The sequence below is a fragment of the Bufo bufo genome, chromosome 8 (genome assembly GCF_905171765.1).
Source record: "Bufo bufo chromosome 8, aBufBuf1.1, whole genome shotgun sequence".
In the NCBI taxonomy this organism is placed as follows: Eukaryota; Metazoa; Chordata; class Amphibia; order Anura; family Bufonidae; genus Bufo; species Bufo bufo.
Genome location: NC_053396.1, coordinates 129,164,328 through 129,183,012, shown reverse-complemented (window position 1 = coordinate 129,183,012; position 18,685 = coordinate 129,164,328). Strand labels below are relative to the sequence as shown.

Genomic DNA, 18,685 nt, shown 5'->3' with positions numbered 1-18,685 from the left:
GATAATTCTGCCAGGATATCGGTAAAACTGCAAGGTACGCAAAATTGAAATTCAAAGTGTCCTCCTATAGACCATTACATCAATCACCCTCAGTGGAATTTAACCGACAGCAATGTAGTTCACTGTATTGTCAGGGGTATAGATATCAGGAGTGTATATATATGTGTATACACTATCCAGACATCTCTGTAGTCCCCCGTAGGTTACCACTGTTTTATCGCTGAGGTTAGATTGTAAATGCCGCCGTGCTTGGTATAATCATTCATCGGCATATATTACCCCTTGAGGCATTATGTTTATAAATCTGTATATTTGCCACAAGGGCTACGTTACCCTCCTGAGGACTTGGTAGAATATTGCATGTATCCTGCGATCCTTGCAATGATAAGCGATGCTTGCAATGGTAAGCGCTCCAGTTGGCGTCCCTCGTGGTGTCCCACGTGTACTGGGATCACCGTTCTCTTTTCTGCATCACTTTTGCTCAGGGATACTCGTTCTCAATTATAGTCTGGTAGCTACCTTAGTGTATTCGAGTATTTCATATTTAGCAATCATTCCATTTAATGTGTAATGGCTTGAGTTTGTATACTGTCTTTAGCACCAAATGCGTTTCGGGTGTACACTGTCTACCACTGAGGAAGGGACCGTAGTCCCGAAACTGTTATACTGTTGTTGCTGGGCAGGAGTCTTGACCAATCACAGCCATCCTCTCACACAGCAGGAGTTTTGACCAATCACAGCCAGCCTCACACACAGCCCGTGTGGGAAATTCCCCTAGCAGGAGCTGCTAGAATCATTACACCAGAGGAGAGAAGCTAAACAAACATTCACTCCACTAAGAGCTGGATTTTATGGAAGCAAGAGGCCAAAATTGGTATTTAAAGCAGTTATATAATGTTCCTATTGTTAGTATAGTGATTAGAACTGTATACTGAACAGGTTATTTATATGTGTGTTTACTTACAGTTTCACCAATTGCAACCATTTAAATTCCATATTGCAATCCAAATTGCATACAACCATACCAGATCATACTCAACCAATCTGCAAATAGTTACTGCTAACTGCATACTGCAAATTGCAACCAAATTCAGCAAGTAAAACTATTAGTTAGACCTCAGATATACCTCTCAGAGAGATCATAAAGTGTTTAAATAACTTAAAGTGAGAGTACAGATACTCAAGAGAGATATATATCCACCATTTTATGTTGAATGAAAAGATTGAACAGTTAAACCACCATCTTATGCATACCGCCATTTTGTGATATCTTTTCAACATGTGTTATGTACATGGACTATCTGCTGAAGAGGCGGCAGTGTTCTATATGAAGAAAATTTGAAGTAAATAAAGAAGTTATTTCAAGCATTTGGTGTGCTCGTTAAACCTACTGTTTCCATAGAATGGCGCTAGAGGAATTACAGAGTAACAGACAGTCTGGTTAGACTAAAAAGTGAGAGATATAAAAATCATTCTAATGTCACAGTGCAAAGGCACTTCATAGTGCTGCGCCTGCCACAATCAAATTAGTGCACAATACTGTTGTACTGTCTGTAAAAAGCTAGTGTGATAGAGTATGCAAGGTGTTTATTTTATATGTGTTGATCTGATACATATTTCTCATTCTCTCCTTAGGCTGCCTCCTCCAGGGATGTGGAGACAGTTACTCCAATGGGACTTATCAAAGGACATGCATACTCAGTGACTGACATAAAGAAGATGACTCTGGGAGAGAAGACTCTTTGTTTTGGAAAGACCACTAAATTATTCATGATCAGAATGAGAAACCCATGGGGAAAGAGAGAGTGGAGAGGCACATGGAATGATGAGTATGTAAAATGCAATTGACATAATTTACTAATATGTTGCATTGTATACAATATTCATTAACCGCTTGCCGCCACGCTAACGCCGAAAGGCGTCATTTCTGCGGCGCTCCCAGGTCACACTAACGCCAATAGGCGTCATCTCGCGTGAGCCGAGATTTCCTGTGAACGCGCGCACACAGGCGCGCGCGCTCACAGGAACGGAAGGTAAGAGAGTTGATCTCCAGCCTGCCAGCGGCGATCGTTCGCTGGCAGGCTGGAGATGTGTTTTTTTTAACCCCTAACAGGTATATTAGACGCTGTTTTGATAACAGCGTCTAATATACCTGCTACCTGGTCCTCTGGTGGTCCCCTTTGTTTGGATCGACCACCAGAGGACACAGGTAGCTCAGTAAAGTAGCACCAAGCACCACTACACTACACTACACCCCCCCCCCGTCACTTATTAACCCCTTATTAGCCCCTGATCACCCCATATAGACTCCCTGATCACCCCCCTGTCATTGATTACCCCCCTGTCATTGATCACACCCCTGTAAAGCTCCATTCAGACGTCCGCATGATTTTTACGGATGCACTGATAGATGGATCGGATCCGCAAAACGCATCCGGATGTCTGAATGAAGCCTTACAGGGGCATGATCAAGGACTGTGGTGATCACCCCATATAGACTCCCTGATCACCCCCCTGTAAAGCTCCATTCAGATGTCCGCATGATTTTTACGGATGCACTGATAGATGGATCGGATCCGCAAAACGCATCCGGACGTCTGAATGAAGCCTTACAGGGGCGTGATCAATGACTGTGGGGATCACCCCATATAGACTCCCTGATCACCCCCCTGTCATTGATTACCCCCCTGTCATTGATCACACCCCTGTAAAGCTCCATTCAGACGTCCGCATGATTTTTACGGATGCACTGATAGATGGATCGGATCCGCAAAACGCATCCGGATGTCTGAATGAAGCCTTACAGGGGCATGATCAATGACTGTGGTGATCACCCCATATAGACTCCCTGATCACCCCCCTGTAAAGCTCCATTCAGATGTCCGCATGATTTTTACGGATGCACTGATAGATGGATCGGATCCGCAAAACGCATCCGGACGTCTGAATGAAGCCTTACAGGGGCATGATCAATGACTGTGGTGATCACCCCATATAGACTCCCTGATCACCCCCCTGTAAAGCTCCATTCAGATGTCCGCATGATTTTTACGGATGCACTGATAGATGGATCGGATCCGCAAAACGCATCCGGACGTCTGAATGAAGCCTTACAGGGGCGTGATCAATGACTGTGGGGATCACCCCATATAGACTCCCTGATCACCCCCCTGTCATTGATTACCCCCGTCATTGATTACCCCCCTGTAAAGCTCCATTCAGACGTCCGCATGATTTTTACGGATCCACTGATAGATGGATCGGATCCGCAAAACGCATCCGGACGTCTGAATGAAGCCTTACAGGGGCGTGATCAATGACTGTGGTGATCACCCCATATAGACTCCCTGATCACCCCCCTGTCATTGATTACCCCCCTGTAAAGCTCCATTCAGACGTCCTCATGATTTTTACGGATCCACTGATAGATGGATCGGATCCGCAAAACGCATCCGGACGTCTGAATGAAGCCTTACAGGGGCATGATCAATGACTGTGGTGATCACCCCATATAGACTCCCTGATCACCCCCCTGTCATTGATTACCCCCCTGTAAAGCTCCATTCAGATGTCCGCATGATTTTTACGGATGCACTGATAGATGGATCGGATCCGCAAAACGCATACGGACGTCTGAATGAAGCCTTACACGGGCGTGATCAATGACTGTGGTTATCACCCCATATAGACTCCCTGATCACCACCCCTGTCATTGATCAACCCCCCTGTCATTGATCAACCCCCCTGTCATTGATCACCCCCCCTGTCATTGATCACCCCTCTGTAAGGCTCCATTCAGACATTTTTTTGGCCCAAGTTAGCGGAATTATTATTTTTTTTTTCTTACAAAGTCTCATATTCCACTAACTTGTGTCAAAAAATAAAATCTCACATGAACTCACCATACCCCTCACGGAAACCAAATGCGTAAAATTTTTTAGACATTTATATTCCAGACTTCTTCTCACGCTTTAGGGCCCCTAGAATGCCAGGGCAGTATAAATACCCCACATGTGACCCCATTTCGGAAAGAAGACACCCCCAGGTATTCCGTGAGGGGCATATTGAGTCCATGAAAGATTGAAATTTTTGTCCCAAGTTAGCGGAACGGGATACTTTGTGAGAAAAAAATTAAAAATATCAATTTCCGCTAACTTGTGCCAAAAAAAAAAAATTTCTATGAACTCGTCATGCCCCTCATTGAATACCTTGGGGTGTCTTCTTTCAAAAATGGGGTCACATGTGAGGTATTTATACTGCCCTGGCATTCTAGGGGCCCCAAAGCGTGAGAAGAAGTCTGGTATCCAAATGTCTAAAAATGCCCTCCTAAAAGGAATTTGGGCACCTTTGCGCATCTAGGCTGCAAAAAAGTGTCACACATCTGGTATCGCCGTACTCAGGAGAAGTTGGGGAATGTGTTTTGGGGTGTCATTTTACATATACCCATGCTGGGTGAGAGAAATATCTTGGTCAAATGCCAACTTTGTATAAAAAAATGGGAAAAGTTGTCTTTTGCCAAGATATTTCTCTCACCCAGCAAGGGTATATGTAAAATGACACCCCAAAACACATTCCCCAACTTCTCCTGAATACGGCGATACCACATGTGTGACACTTTTTTGCAGCCTAGGTGGGCAAAGGGGCCCATATTCCAAAGAGCACCTTTAGGATTTCACAGGTCATTTACCTACTTACCACACATTAGGGCCCCTGGAAAATGCCAGGGCAGTATAACTACCTCACAAGTGACCCCATTTTGGAAAGAAGACACCCCAAGGTATTCCGTGAGGGGCATGGCGAGTTCCTAGAATTTTTTATTTTTTGTCACAAGTTAGTGGAAAATGCTGATTTTTTATTTTTTTTTTTCATACAAAGTCTCATATTCCACTAACTTGTGACAAAAAATAAAAACTTCCATGAACTCACTATGCCCATCAGCGAATACCTTGGGGTCTCTTCTTTCCAAAATGGGGTCACTTGTGGGGTAGTTATACTGCCCTGGCATTCTAGGGGCCCAAATGTGTGGTAAGGAGTTTGAAATCAAATTCTGTAAAAAATGACCTGTGAAATCCGAAAGGTGCTCTTTGGAATATGGGCCCCTTTGCCCACCTAGGCTGCAAAAAAGTGTCACACATCTGGTATCCCCGTACTCAGGAGAAGGTGGGGAATGTGTTTTGGGGTGTCATTTTACATATACCCCTGCTGGGTGAGAGAAATATCTTGGCAAAAGACAACTTTTCCCATTTTTTTATACAAAGTTGGCATTTGACCAAGATATTTATCTCACCCAGCATGGGTATATGTAAAAAGACACCCCAAAACACATTCCTCAACTTCTCCTGAGTACGGCGATACCAGATGTGTGACACTTTTTTTCAGCCTAGGTGGGCAAAGGGGCCCATATTCCAAAGAGCACCTTTCAGATTTCACAAGTCATTTTTTACAGAATTTGATTTCAAACTCCTTACCACACATTCGGGCCCCTAGAATGCCAGGGCAGTATAACTACCCCACAAGTGACCCCATTTTGGAAAGAATAGACCCCAAGGTATTCGCTGATGGGCATAGTGAGTTCATGGAAGTTTTTATTTTTTGTCACAAGTTAGTGGAATATGAGACTTTGTATGAAAAAAAAAAAAAAAATCATCATTTTCCACTAACTTGTGACAAAAAATAAAAAATTCTAGGAACTTGCCATGCCCATCACGGAATACCTTGGGGTGTCTTCTTTCCAAAATGGGGTCACTTGTGGGGTAGTTATACTGCCCTGGCATTCTAGGGGCCCAAATGTGTGGTAAGGAGTTTGAAATCAAATTCTGTAAAAAATGACCTGTGAAATCCGAAAGGTGCTCTTTGGAATATGGGCCCCTTTGCCCACCTAGGCTGCAAAAAAGTGTCACACATCTGGTATTGCCGTACTCAGGAGAAGGTGGGGAATGTGTTTTGGGGTGTCATTTTACATATACCCATGCTGGGTGAGAGAAATATCTTGGCAAAAGACAACTTTTCCCATTTTTTTATACAAAGTTGGCATTTGACCAAGATATTTATCTCACCCAGCATGGGTATATGTAAAAAGACACCCCAAAACACATTCCTCAACTTCTCCTGAATACAGAGATACCAGATGTGTGACACTTTTTTGCAGCCTAGGTGGGCAAATGGGCCCACATTCCAAAGAGCACCTTTCGGATTTCATAGGTCATTTTTTACAGAATTTGATTTCAAACTCCTTACCACACATTTGGGCCCCTAGAATGCCAGGGCAGTATAACTACCCCACAAGTGACCCCATTTTGGAAAGAAGAGACCCCAAGGTATTTCGTGATGGGCATAGTGAGTTCATAGAAGTTTTTATTTTTTCTCACAAGTTAGTGGAATATGAGACTTTGTAAGAAAAAAAAAAAAAAAAAAAATCATCATTTTACGCTAACTTGTGACAAAAAATAAAAAGTTCTATGAACTCACTATGCCCATCAGCGAATACCTTAGGATGTCTATTTTCCGAAATGGGGTCATTTGTGGGGTGTTTGTACTGTCTGGCCATTGTAGAACCTCAGGAAACATGACAGGTGCTCAGAAAGTCAGAGCTGCTTCAAAAAGCGGAAATTCACATTTTTGTACCATAGTTTGTAAACGCTATAACTTTTACCCAAACCATTTTTTTTTTACCCAAACATTTTTTTTTTTATCAAAGACATGTAGAACTATAAATTTAGAGCAAAATTTCTATATGGATGTCGTTTTTTTTTGCAAAATTTTACAACTGAAAGTGAAAAATGTCATTTTTTTGCAACAAAAATCGTTAAATTTCGATTAATAACAAAAAAAGTAAAAATGTCAGCAGCAATGAAATACCACCAAATGAAAGCTCTATTAGTGAGAAGAAAAGGAGGTAAAATTCATTTGGGTGGTAAGTTGCATGACCGAGCAATAAACGGTGAAAGTAGTGTAGTGCCGATTTGTAAAAAAGGGCCTGGTCTTTAGGGGGGTATAAACCTGTGGTCCTTAAGTGGTTAAAGAGCATCTTTCAGCATGATCAATCATATTAAACGAGGCATATAGCCTGGTAGGGTTGATCATGCTGACAAAAACGATACCCTGGTTATACCGATGTAGTAGAGTTAACACTCATGCTTTCTGAGATTTCTGAGATGTGTTATCTAAACTAAGCAAACACCTTCAATTGCTTTTCAATGGCTTTTGCTTCAAGATAACACGATGATTTAAGAAATTTGAGTTAAGAGCTTGAGTGCTAACTCTGCTACATCTGTATATTTCTGTGGTTCCATTCCCCAGAAAAACATGTTTTTATTGATATGTAAATTAGCTTATTGGAGCACCAAGAGGCTGGTCAGAGCCTCTGGCCACCAGTTAGCGACATCCATACATCTTCCCACTTCCCCAGGAATGACAGGGCTAGACATCTCATTTAGCCCTATATTCTTTCACCTGTGTTATGCCTCCCGGTCTCAGCACGTAGGCTTTGGATCTGCTGCTGCTCTCCAAGCAATGCAGATTCCAACTGAGCAACCACGGAGCCCCGTCTTCTCGCGTATGTGCCGTGTCCCACGGTCTAACTGCTTGCCCAGTTGGAATCTGCGCTGCTTGGAGAGCAGCAGAAGATCAACTGCACCTAGACCAGGAGGTATGGCGCAGGAAGACAGGGCTAGACAAAATATCTTGCCTATTCAATAAAGGGTAAAAGGGAGGGACTAAAGCTGCAGGGGTGTTACTAACTGGTGCTCCGAGAGCTCTGGCCAGCTCCTGGTGCTCCAGTAAGCTTATTTACATATCAATAAAAATGTGCTTCTCTGGGGAATGGAACCACAGAAATACATCATCAGGGTATTGTTTTTGTCAGCATCATCAACCCTACCAGCCTACACGCCTGGTTTAATAGGGTTGATCCTGCTGACACATGCTTTTTAAACCAGAGCAAGTGACCTGTTATAGTAGTAGAAGATGATATTGCCTATACAACATTAGACCTTAGATTGAAAATTGCTAAGCAATATATATAACTTTATTTAAGACAGATGTCAAAATTTGAGTCCTGCCAAAAGAAACAGCAAACATCATGCCTTGCTAAGCCACTTACTTTAATGTTGGCAGAGCTAATATGTCACAATCCACTGCATTTATTCGTCTTTGTCATATTGCCTGAAGGAAATTTCTTCCTTGAAAGTGAAGTTCAAGAGCAAACAATTATAGTTCTCCTTAGATGGAAAGGAGATATAAGGAATCTCTTTTTATTTTGTCTTGAAGATCTGAAGAGTGGAAAAAAGTGAGCAAATCGGAGAAAGGAAAACTCGGACTGACTATGCAGAATGATGGCGAGTTCTGGTGAGAATGGGACGCCAACAGTATACTGAAATCAGACCACCTGTAGTGCCCATAAGCATTACATGCAGGGTTTGTTCTTGTCTATTTTTCTTTTGCAAGGGAGGCTCATATATTTTTTACCACAACTTTAAGTAAATGGATAATGTTCAGAATGTTCAATGTGCTGCCCATTGTGTTGGATTGTCAATGCAACCCTCTTCTCCCACTTTTCACACACTGATAGCAACACCGCAGGAGAAATGCTAGCACAGGCTTCCAGTATCCGTAGTTTCAGGTGCTGCACATCTCGTATCATCTGAAGGCAATCGTCTATGCTGTGAAGATACGAGATGTGCAGCACCTAAAACTACGGATACTTGAAGCCTGTGCTATCATTTCTCCTGCGGTGTTGCTATCAGTGTGTGAAAAGTGGGAGAAGAGGGTTGCATTGACAATCCAACACAATGGGCAGCACATTATACATTCTGAACATTATCCATTTACTTAAAGTTGTGGTAAAAAATACCAACACAATGGGCAGCACATTGAACACATTTTATAAGTGGTCAGAAACTTGTAAATAACTCATGAAAGAATAAAGTTATATTAAAACCAAGCACACCATTGTTTTTCTTGTGAAATTCCCAATAAGTTTATTGTGTCACATGACCCTCTTCCTATTGAAAAAACAAAAGTTGGATTCAAAATGGGCGACTTCAAAATGGCCGCCATGGTCACCACCCAGCTTGAAAAGTTTCCCCCCTCACATATACTAATGTGCCACAAGCAGGAAGTTAATATCACCAACCATTGCCATTTTATTAAGGTGTATCCATATAAATGGCCCACCCTGTATATGTAGCTCAGATCATAGACAGTAACATAGTTTAAAAAGCAGCAAAAGAACAATACAATTAAAAAAGAGAGAGAATAAAAATGTCTGACCCCTTCAATTGGTTTATTGCATTTGTTTCTCGGCAATTTCTTGGTGAGTTTGTGCTGTTCTCTTTCCTGTAGGATGACGTTCGAGGACTGGTGTAGTAACTTCACTCATGCCGATGTCTGCCGTATGATAAACACTTCATATTTTAGCCAACATAAAACATGGGAGAAGGGGGAGGATCGCGGAAAATGGACTAATAATGCTGACGCTCTGCTGAATCGCTCTGGAGGATGCTTCAATAATAAAAGTACATTTTTTCAGAATCCACAGGTGACTGCCAGCCTGTTTGTTAGAGACAGCTTATAATATGGTGGTAAGGGCCCGCCAAGTGCATGTCACACAGTTGGACCCCTTTGTTCACAGGCCTCTGTAGCCGTACAGACTGCATACGTGGCATATCCAGCCTTGCACTAATGCCTCCTCAAGGCGAATCAGTTATTACTTTTATTTATCCCCAATGCCTTCTCTCTCACACAATTAGCAATGGGTTATAAAAGTGCAAAAGGGAAATTAGGTAAATTGCTTGAAAATTATTTTTAACAAGTTAAATCCTCAGCATCATGTATAGACCTATTGTGTATTATACATAAAGTTGTCACACATACTTCCATGGTAAATTGGATGACTGATGAGTAGATCATGTTGATTCCAGGTAACCATATGAACAGTATTTTTCCAGAATGTATTTTTTTCCATTTCGGCCCTGCTCAGTGTTCAATGGTCATGATCCTATCCACCCATCTTAATGCTGGTTATTCTCGTGCATTTTTTCTTTCAAGTATACCAAGCATAATTGTCCTTTCTATTACCTTTATTACTATGATTCCAGGTGCATTCTCAGAATAAGCCGCTGTGTGTATTTACCGGTAGTAATTACAGTATTTATGAACACACTGTCACCTATAGGATGTATTTTTCAGTAAGCTCCATCACTAATTGACAGCTTTTCCTGAAGTGGTCCTGATCATTGTTTTGTGTTCTTCTGAGTTCTTCGCATGTTCTTTTCACCATCATAATATGACCAAATATCTTTTTCTTCATGGGAGAGCAGGACTTGACAGCAATGGTGTTTTTAACATTAAAACTATGCTTTTGTACTGAAAACACTGAGCAATTAAGCTCTTACTTAGGCTACTTTCACACTTGCGTTGTTGTTTTCCAGTATTGAGATCCAGCAGATCTCAATACTGCAAAAAAAAAACTTTCCGTTTAGTCCTCATGCATTCTGTATGGAAAGAGATCCGTTCAGGATGTATTAAGATGTCTTCCGTTCTGGCAGCATTGCATTTTGTGACCGGACACAAAACCCTGCAAGCTATTATTTTGTGTCCGGTCATAAAAATGGAAACAAAAATGGACCCGCCACTGAAATCAAGGTAAGTCAATGGTGACTGAACCATTTTTAGGAGCCTAAAAAACCTGATCCGTCACTCATTGACTTACAATGTATTTAGTGAAGGACCCGTTTTTTTTTTTCAATTTTGATTTCACACAACCACATCCTAATTGAACGGATGCATCCTGATGTGCGAAATCAAAACTGATCTGTTGAAATCCGATACTGAGATCCTCTGCCGGATCTCAATTCTGGAATTAACAATGCAAGTGTGAAAGTAGCCTAAATGATAATCTGTCAGCAAGAGAGCCTCTATAATTTTTTTTATGTGTGCAGGCAGCCTCCCTATCTCCTTCTCCCCTCTCCATCACACAGCCTCTCTCCTCTAGGCAATAATATCCCCCAGTGAGAAGCTCTGAAAAAACCTACTAGTAATCATTATGGCTTTTCAGTGCAGAGATTCTGAACTGTTACAGACAATTCAATAGTCAGTCATGTGTAGGGGCCTCTGGTAAAAATGCCTCTGGTAAGTGAAGAAAGAGGCATTTTCTTTTGAAAAGATATATTGCAAAGTTCATTATCTGTGTATACACCTTTGATTTATTAAAAAAAATAATAAAAACATTTCACACTTTGGTCAGCGAACCACTTGTTTGTCTTCCTTGCTGTCCATGGTAATGCCAGAAATCTTGACCAATGGTGATTTATTAGATTTTTGTGCTTAAAGAGATGGTGTATAAACTGCTTTTCATAATAAAGTACATGGACATCATAGAGGGGGATCCTCCTTTTGTGGTCTGATATATCAGCTGTAGAGGAGAGGCACTGCAAAAATTTTATCTCCCTTAGTGTATACATAATTTTATTTCATGGAAAAAGGACTACACGGTACCTTGTCCATTAGCCAATACCTTCCTATATTATTTTTCAGTACATCTTTGAGGTGAAGAAAGAAAATGATGATGTGCTTGTTTCTCTACAACAAGAGGATCAGCGAACACACAAGAAGTTTGGGAAAGGAGACAATTTCATTATTGGCTTTGAAATTCTTAAGGTAGAAAATATTAAAAAAAAGTTTTTGTATTTATGTGTGCAACACAATTTCTAAAGAAAATTTCCCAAAGGATTTGCAAAGGGAAACACAATATCAGAGGACATGAAGGAATAAGGCCTCATGCACATGACCTTATCCATTTTGTGGTCCACAAACCATATCGTCAAAATATGGATACTCTCCATGTGCCATTCACATTTTTATGCAGACCCGTTGACTTCCATGAGTCCGTGGACCACATTTTGCAGACCAGGAAAGGACATGTTCTATAATTCTATAACCGACATACGGATGCAGTTAATTGGTGCTCTAAAAATGGGGATAGCACAAAGACAGTATCTGTATTTTTTGGATCCGCATAAGGAGATGCTAAACATGTAATAACGACAGACAACATCCGGATCCCCAACACTCACATGTTGTACATCAAATGTTATGTACTGATTCTATGCACTAAATGTAAATTTAAAGCAAAGATGGGGTCACATCACCCCACAATAAAAGGCGAAAAGGTACATTTTCCTGTAGCCAAGCATTTCTGTAGTCTAGGACACAATAAAGCAGATATGAAATTAGACATATTAAAAGGCAATTTTAAATCGCAAAGAGCCAGAATAATTTTGGAATATAAATTCATGACATTATTTGTCACACTAGGATTGAATTTGTCCCAGGGATTTATGGCAACATCAATATAGAGACCATAAAACTTTTACACTGCCCTTCCTCCAAATCTTCTTGTTAGGGCTCATGCACACCATGTGCCGGCCGGGCCCATGCTGCGGACTGCAAATTGCGGTCCGCAATGCACGGGCATTGACCGTAGAGCCGCTGCAGGCGGACACGGACCCATTTACTTGCATGGGGTTCGTGATCCGCATCCTACAGTCCGCATCTCAAAAAAGTAGTGCATGCATTCAAGTGAATGGGTCCGCATCTGTGATGCGGGGTGCACACAGACGGTGCCTGTATACTGAGGACCCGCTGCTTGCAGGCCGCAGTACATGAGACCTTATTCTGTTATTTTTTCAAATGTCCATTTATTACACCATGTCTCTCCTCAAACAGCTAATGGGCAGGGATCCCAGGTGTCAGACCCCTACTGTTCAGTTAAATAAACCTGGAAAACCCCATTAATGAGAGATATAAACCTGTTTTCTACTGGTTTAGGCCTTTTTCACAGTCAGTGTTCGGTCAGTGATTTCCATCAGTGACTGTGAGCCAAAACCAGGTGCTGCAGTAAACACAGAACAGGTACAGATCTTTTAGATCTTTCCCTTATAGCTTTTCTCTATGTACCCTCCCTTATTAGTTTTGGTTCATAATCACTGATAAAAATCACTGACCAAAACACTGATATGTGAATAAGGCCTATGACGGTACCCAACTTTTTAAATTGCTTATATACAATCAACATAGTCCACAGTACTGTACTGATACATCTGAAAGTTGGACATATGACCTCAGTGCAGCATTAGACCAGTACTTATCAATGGGCCACAGTGTCGTATCTATGTATGTATGAATATGTACAGGATAACAGTTACATAATATTGATATACCATTGGAATTGATATTTTTTAAGCAGAAACTTTTTTTTTAGAGCAGAGAAAGCAAGACACATTTCAAATCCTATTTTATGACAGCCTGCATCTGCTGCTCCATGGACAAAAGACAGTCTCCTGTAAATAAGCAACCTGGATTCTGTAGCTGAAATAAACCGATCCGAAATTTGTATATTCTGATATCTTCTTACGATTAGGCCCACAGAACAGGGGAAGACGTCTCCTTAGCAATAATACAAGGCGACACTTCAAAACCTCCATGACAAATGATGTGATACCCATGTGATCTCATAGATCTCACCAGTGGTGCATGTGTAATAATTCATATCTTCCCCTCTTACAGGGTTCCTTTTAAGGGTGGGTTCACATCTGCGTTCTGGATTCCGTTATAAAATGGTTAGAACGGAAAATAACGAAATCCATAAGACGGAAGGACGGATCCGTTATGCTGCTCATAGACTTGTATTATGACAGAATGCAAAACGGAAACCTTTAAAAGGCATTCAGTTTTGCTTTCCGTCTTAATAGAAGTCTATGGGGAAGCATAACGGATCCATCTGGTTTCCGTTATGCAGAACGGAGAAAAAAGTCCTGTCGACAGGACTTGCATAACGGGACACAGATGATCCATTATGATTCCCCATAGACTTCTATTAAGACGGATCAAAACGGAATGCCTCTAAAGGCTTCTATTTTGACTTCCGTCTTATGGATTCCGTTATTTTCCATTATAACCATTTTATAACGGAAAGCCATAACGGAATCCAGAACGCAGATGAGAACCCACCCTTACACTGAAATTTTCCAGTGTGTTGGCTACGTATGGGATATTCAGTATTTCCCACAGATAGGGTCTTCCTTTTATTCTAAAAGTTTGGTCTTAACATTATGGGATTTGTAGTTTCAATGCAAAATTAAGAGACAATCTCTATCCTAACATAGAAAAACAGAAAAAATAATCTATTGCCATGCTTCGCCTAGGTGGAACAGAATAGACAGTATAGAATCCACAAGATGGAAGGACAGGAAAGAGCTGCCTCCTCCCCCTACATGAATCTAAGGTCTGTCTTCATGAGGAAGGTATTGAAGAAAGGTAGATACGTCATTGTTCCCACAACTTTTCAGGCTGGACTTACTTGTGAATTCAACCTTAGACTCTTTACAGACGTGCCGTCCAATTTCAGGTACTCCCAAGTTTACAACCTAGAAATGCTATCCCGCTTGGTTATCCTCATTCATACAATATATAAAGACGTATGGTTTATTCTATTCATTCTGAAATAACTATGTCTACATAATACAGCCAAAAATTTAGTGCAAGGATGGTGCATCACCTTGTGGTGACAGACAGTACTGCAGAATATTTATGTTAAAATTTAGCCGAAAAACAATATCAGTAAAAAAACAAGCAGAACATAAAATGAACAAGACCCTTGTAATTACTCCTTAGGGTGCACTTCTCCGCACTTAAACACTTATGGCAAGTGCTCTGCAACCTTGCATTAAAAGCAACTAAAGCAAAGCAATATGGGTCAAAGGGGTAATCTGGCCTCAGAGCTGACTTAACTCTTGTCTGTAACATGTGACCAATAAAAAAAAATGCAGTACATGACTGCTAAGACCAGAGATCGCCCGCAGCCGTCATAGGACCAAGCCACTTTCAGTCCAGCCAGCAGCCAAAGTGGCCAGGAAACGAGATGCTGAGCTGGAAGAGCAGGACTGTGGACAATTAAGTGCAATTTTTTCTTTGTTTTTGGCCACATGTTATGGGCAGGGGTTAATTCAACAACTAGGCCAGACAACCTTTGGATGCTACTAAAGATTCATAAGGTGCTTTAAACATATAGTATATGTTCATGGTTTAACATTTTTTGTAGAAATTAGATAGAAACATAGAATGTGTCGGCAGATAAGAACCATTTGGCCCATCTAGTCTGCCCAATATACTAAATACTATGGATAGCCCCTGGCCCTATCTTATATGAAGGATGGCCTTATGCCTATCCCATGCATGCTTAAACTCCTCCACTGTATTTGCAGCTGCCACTTCTGCAGGAAGGCTATTCCATGCATCCACTACTCTCTCAGTAAAGTAATACTTTTTGGTCTCTGTATAATAATCAGATATTTCTAGCCTAGGCTCTTCTGATTATGACCTTTGTTATTTGATGACCTTTGTAGGGAGCTGCTGCATGATAAGCCCAGTGCAACCTGTTGGAGCCTCTTGTTGGGATATCCTAAAAGGGTCAGTCAAGTGTTGGTGAGGAGCATAGAAGGAGTGGAACCTCAGGGGAAAACAGAAGGTAATCTGTGCAACATTTTTACTGAATTATTCCATAATATACCTTATTTTTCGCCCTATAAGACGCGCCTAGGTTTTTAAGGAGGAAAATAAGAAAAAATATATTTTTAACTAAAAGGTGTGCTTTTGGTGGTTTTTTAATTAATAGTGGTCTGTGCATAACACTATTATGGGGGATCTGTGGATGACGCACTGTCATGTGGGGGATCTGTGGATGGCACTGTTATGGGGGATCTGTGGATGGCACTGTTATGGGGGATCTGTGGATGGCACTGTTATGGGGGATCTGTGGATGGCACTGTTATAAGGGATCTGTGGATGGCGCTGTTATGGGGGATCTGTGGATGGCACTGTTATATGTCATCCACAGATCCCCCTCATAACAGTGTCCCCCAATACACCGGCCCTCTGCTCACTGAAGTATTTATAAACATGAATCCTTATCCTGTTATTAAGTTTAACTAACGCTGCGCTCTCCCATGTTTCCATGTTCCCCTGTATCCCCACAGCACTTACGAACAAGCTTCAATAACAGGCAGAGCGGACGGCAGCAGTAACGTCACTCACTGACGTTGCGCGCCTGCTCCACCTGCTTCATTCATAAAGTGGGAGGAGCAGGCGCGCAACCTCAGTGAGTGACGTTACTGCTGCCGTCCGCTCTGCCTGCTATTGAAGCTTGTTCGTAAGTGCTGTGGGGATACAGGGGAACATGGGAGAGCGCAGCGTTAGTTAAACTCAATAACAGGATAAGGATTCATGTTTATAAATACTTCGGTGAGCGGCGGGGCCCGGTGTAAGAGTACAGTGACTGCACCGGGCCCTGCCCCTAGTTCCAGACTCCAGCCCCTCCTCTCTCCCGGCTCATACATCGCAGTCTGCGATGCTGCAGCGTCGCAGTCTGCGATGTAAAATGGAAGCATTCGCCCCATAAGACGCAGGGGCATTTTCCCCCCACTTTTGGGGGGGGGGAAAGTGCGTCTTATGGGGCGAAAAATATGGTATCCTCATTTTTTCTCTACAAACCTCCAAATGCCCTGCTACAGTCAGGTCCATAAATATTGAGACATCGACACAATTCTAACATTTTTGGCTCTATACACCACCACAATGGATTCGAAATGAAACGAACAAGATGTGCTTTAACTGCAGACTGCCAGCTTTACTTTGAGGGTATTTACATCCAAATCAGGTGAACGGTGTAGGAATAACAATAACAGTTTGCATATGTGCCTCCCACTTGTTAAGCGACCAAAAGTAATGGGACATTTTAATAATCATAAATCAAACTTTCATTATTTAATACTTGGTTGCAAATCCTTTGCAGTCAATTACAGCCTGAAGTCTGGAACGCATAGGGTTTCATCCCTGGTGATGCTCTGCCAGGCCTCTACTGCAACTTTCTTCAGTTCCTGCTTGTTCTTGGAACACAATGGGGAGAGTTTTGTGTACTATAACAGTACACCAATTGATACCTTCTGGTGCAAAGACACGACCTCAGTAGATAGATAAGGGATCTTTTATTGATGAGTGACAACGCGTTTCGGAGTCAATATACTCCTTTTTCAAGTCTAAAAAAAATCACAAAATTAAAAGGGGGGGGGGTTTTGTGCAAGAATAAGTTATATATATATATACACATATAAATAAATAAATATACACATAAATATGTGTACGCACACAAAAGTCAATAAATACATGGTTAAAATTGTACACATATGTATGGATATACACTCACCTAAAGAATTATTAGGAACACCTGTTCTATTTCTCATTAATGCAATTATCTAGTCAACCAATCACATGGCAGTTGCTTCAATGCATTTAGGGATGTGGTCCTGGTCAAGACAATCTCCTGAACTCCAAACTGAATGTCAGAATGGGAAAGAAAGGTAATTTAAGAAATTTTGAGCGTGGCATGGTTGTTGGTGCCAGACGGGCCGGTCTGAGTATTTCACAATCTGCTCAGTTACTGGGATTTTCACGCACAACCATTTCTAGGGTTTACAAAGAATGGTGTGAAAAGGGAAAAACATCCAGTATGCGGCAGTCCTGTGGGCAAAAATGCCTTGTGGATGCTAGAGGTCAGAGGAGAATGGGCCGACTGATTCAAGCTGATAGAAGAGCAACGTTGACTGAAATAACCACTCGTTACAACCGAGGTATGCAGCAAAGCATTTGTGAAGCCACAACACGCACAACCTTGAGGCGGATGGGCTACAACAGCAGAAGACCCCACCAGGTACCACTCATCTCCACTACAAATAGGAAAAAGAGGCTACATTTTGCACGAGATCACCAAAATTGGACTGTTGAAGACTGGAAAAATGCTGCCTGGTCTGATGAGTCTCGATTTCTGTTGAGACATGTATCCATCCTCTGATGGCTACTTCCAGCAGGATAATGCACCATGTCACAAAGCTCGAATAATTTCAAATTGGTTTCTTGAACATGACAATGAGTTCACTGTACTAAAATGGCCCCCCCAGTCACCAGATCTCAACCCAATAGAGCATCTTTGGGATGTGGTGGAACGGGAGCTTCGTGCCCTGGATGTGCATCCCTCAAATCTCCATCAACTGCAAGATGCTATCCTATCAATATGGCCCAACATTTCTAAAGAATGCTATCAGCACCTTGTTGAATCAATGCCACGTAGAATTAAGGCAGTTCTGAAGGCAAAAGGGGGTCCAACACCGTATTAGTATGGTGTTCCTAAGAATTCTTTAGTTGAGTGTATATCATAAAATGAAGGGGGAAAATAAATAATAATAATAATAATAATAATAATAATAATAATAATAATAATAAAAAGTGCATGTATATATAGATATACGTACACATATACACGTAACCACATATATAGCCAGAATTACTATCGGTAATATAAAATAAAATACTGAGATAAAATAGTAATGTCATATGTTCACAAATCCACATTGGATACTATCAATTAGAATGTCACAAAATGGTCGATAATAGTGGAAAACCGGCAAATCCATTTACAAGTACATATCCACTATATGATGTTAGGAGGGGGCACTGGACGGCTAACACGATGGACTGTAGTTAATGGGGAATCTCATTAGCTTAGTATACATACATTAATTAATAAACATATAAATGAAAAATTCAATAAATAAATCCGGATTCTCACAACTTC

At 41.4% G+C, this 18,685-nt stretch overlaps 1 protein-coding gene across 2 annotated transcripts in view; it reads left to right on the top strand.

Annotated features, from left to right (window-relative positions):
* The window catches only part of CAPN6 (calpain 6), a 192,397-nt gene that overhangs the window by 154,989 nt on the left and 18,723 nt on the right, over positions 1–18,685 (top strand). For both annotated transcript variants that reach the window (XM_040405064.1, XM_040405063.1), the window contains exons 6-11: positions 1,636–1,829; positions 8,269–8,346; positions 9,343–9,538; positions 11,536–11,658; positions 14,205–14,407; positions 15,405–15,526. In XM_040405064.1, the coding sequence (XP_040260998.1) occupies positions 1,636–1,829; positions 8,269–8,346; positions 9,343–9,538; positions 11,536–11,658; positions 14,205–14,407; positions 15,405–15,526 (916 nt within the window). The remainder of the gene's footprint in view (positions 1–1,635; positions 1,830–8,268; positions 8,347–9,342; positions 9,539–11,535; positions 11,659–14,204; positions 14,408–15,404; positions 15,527–18,685) is intronic.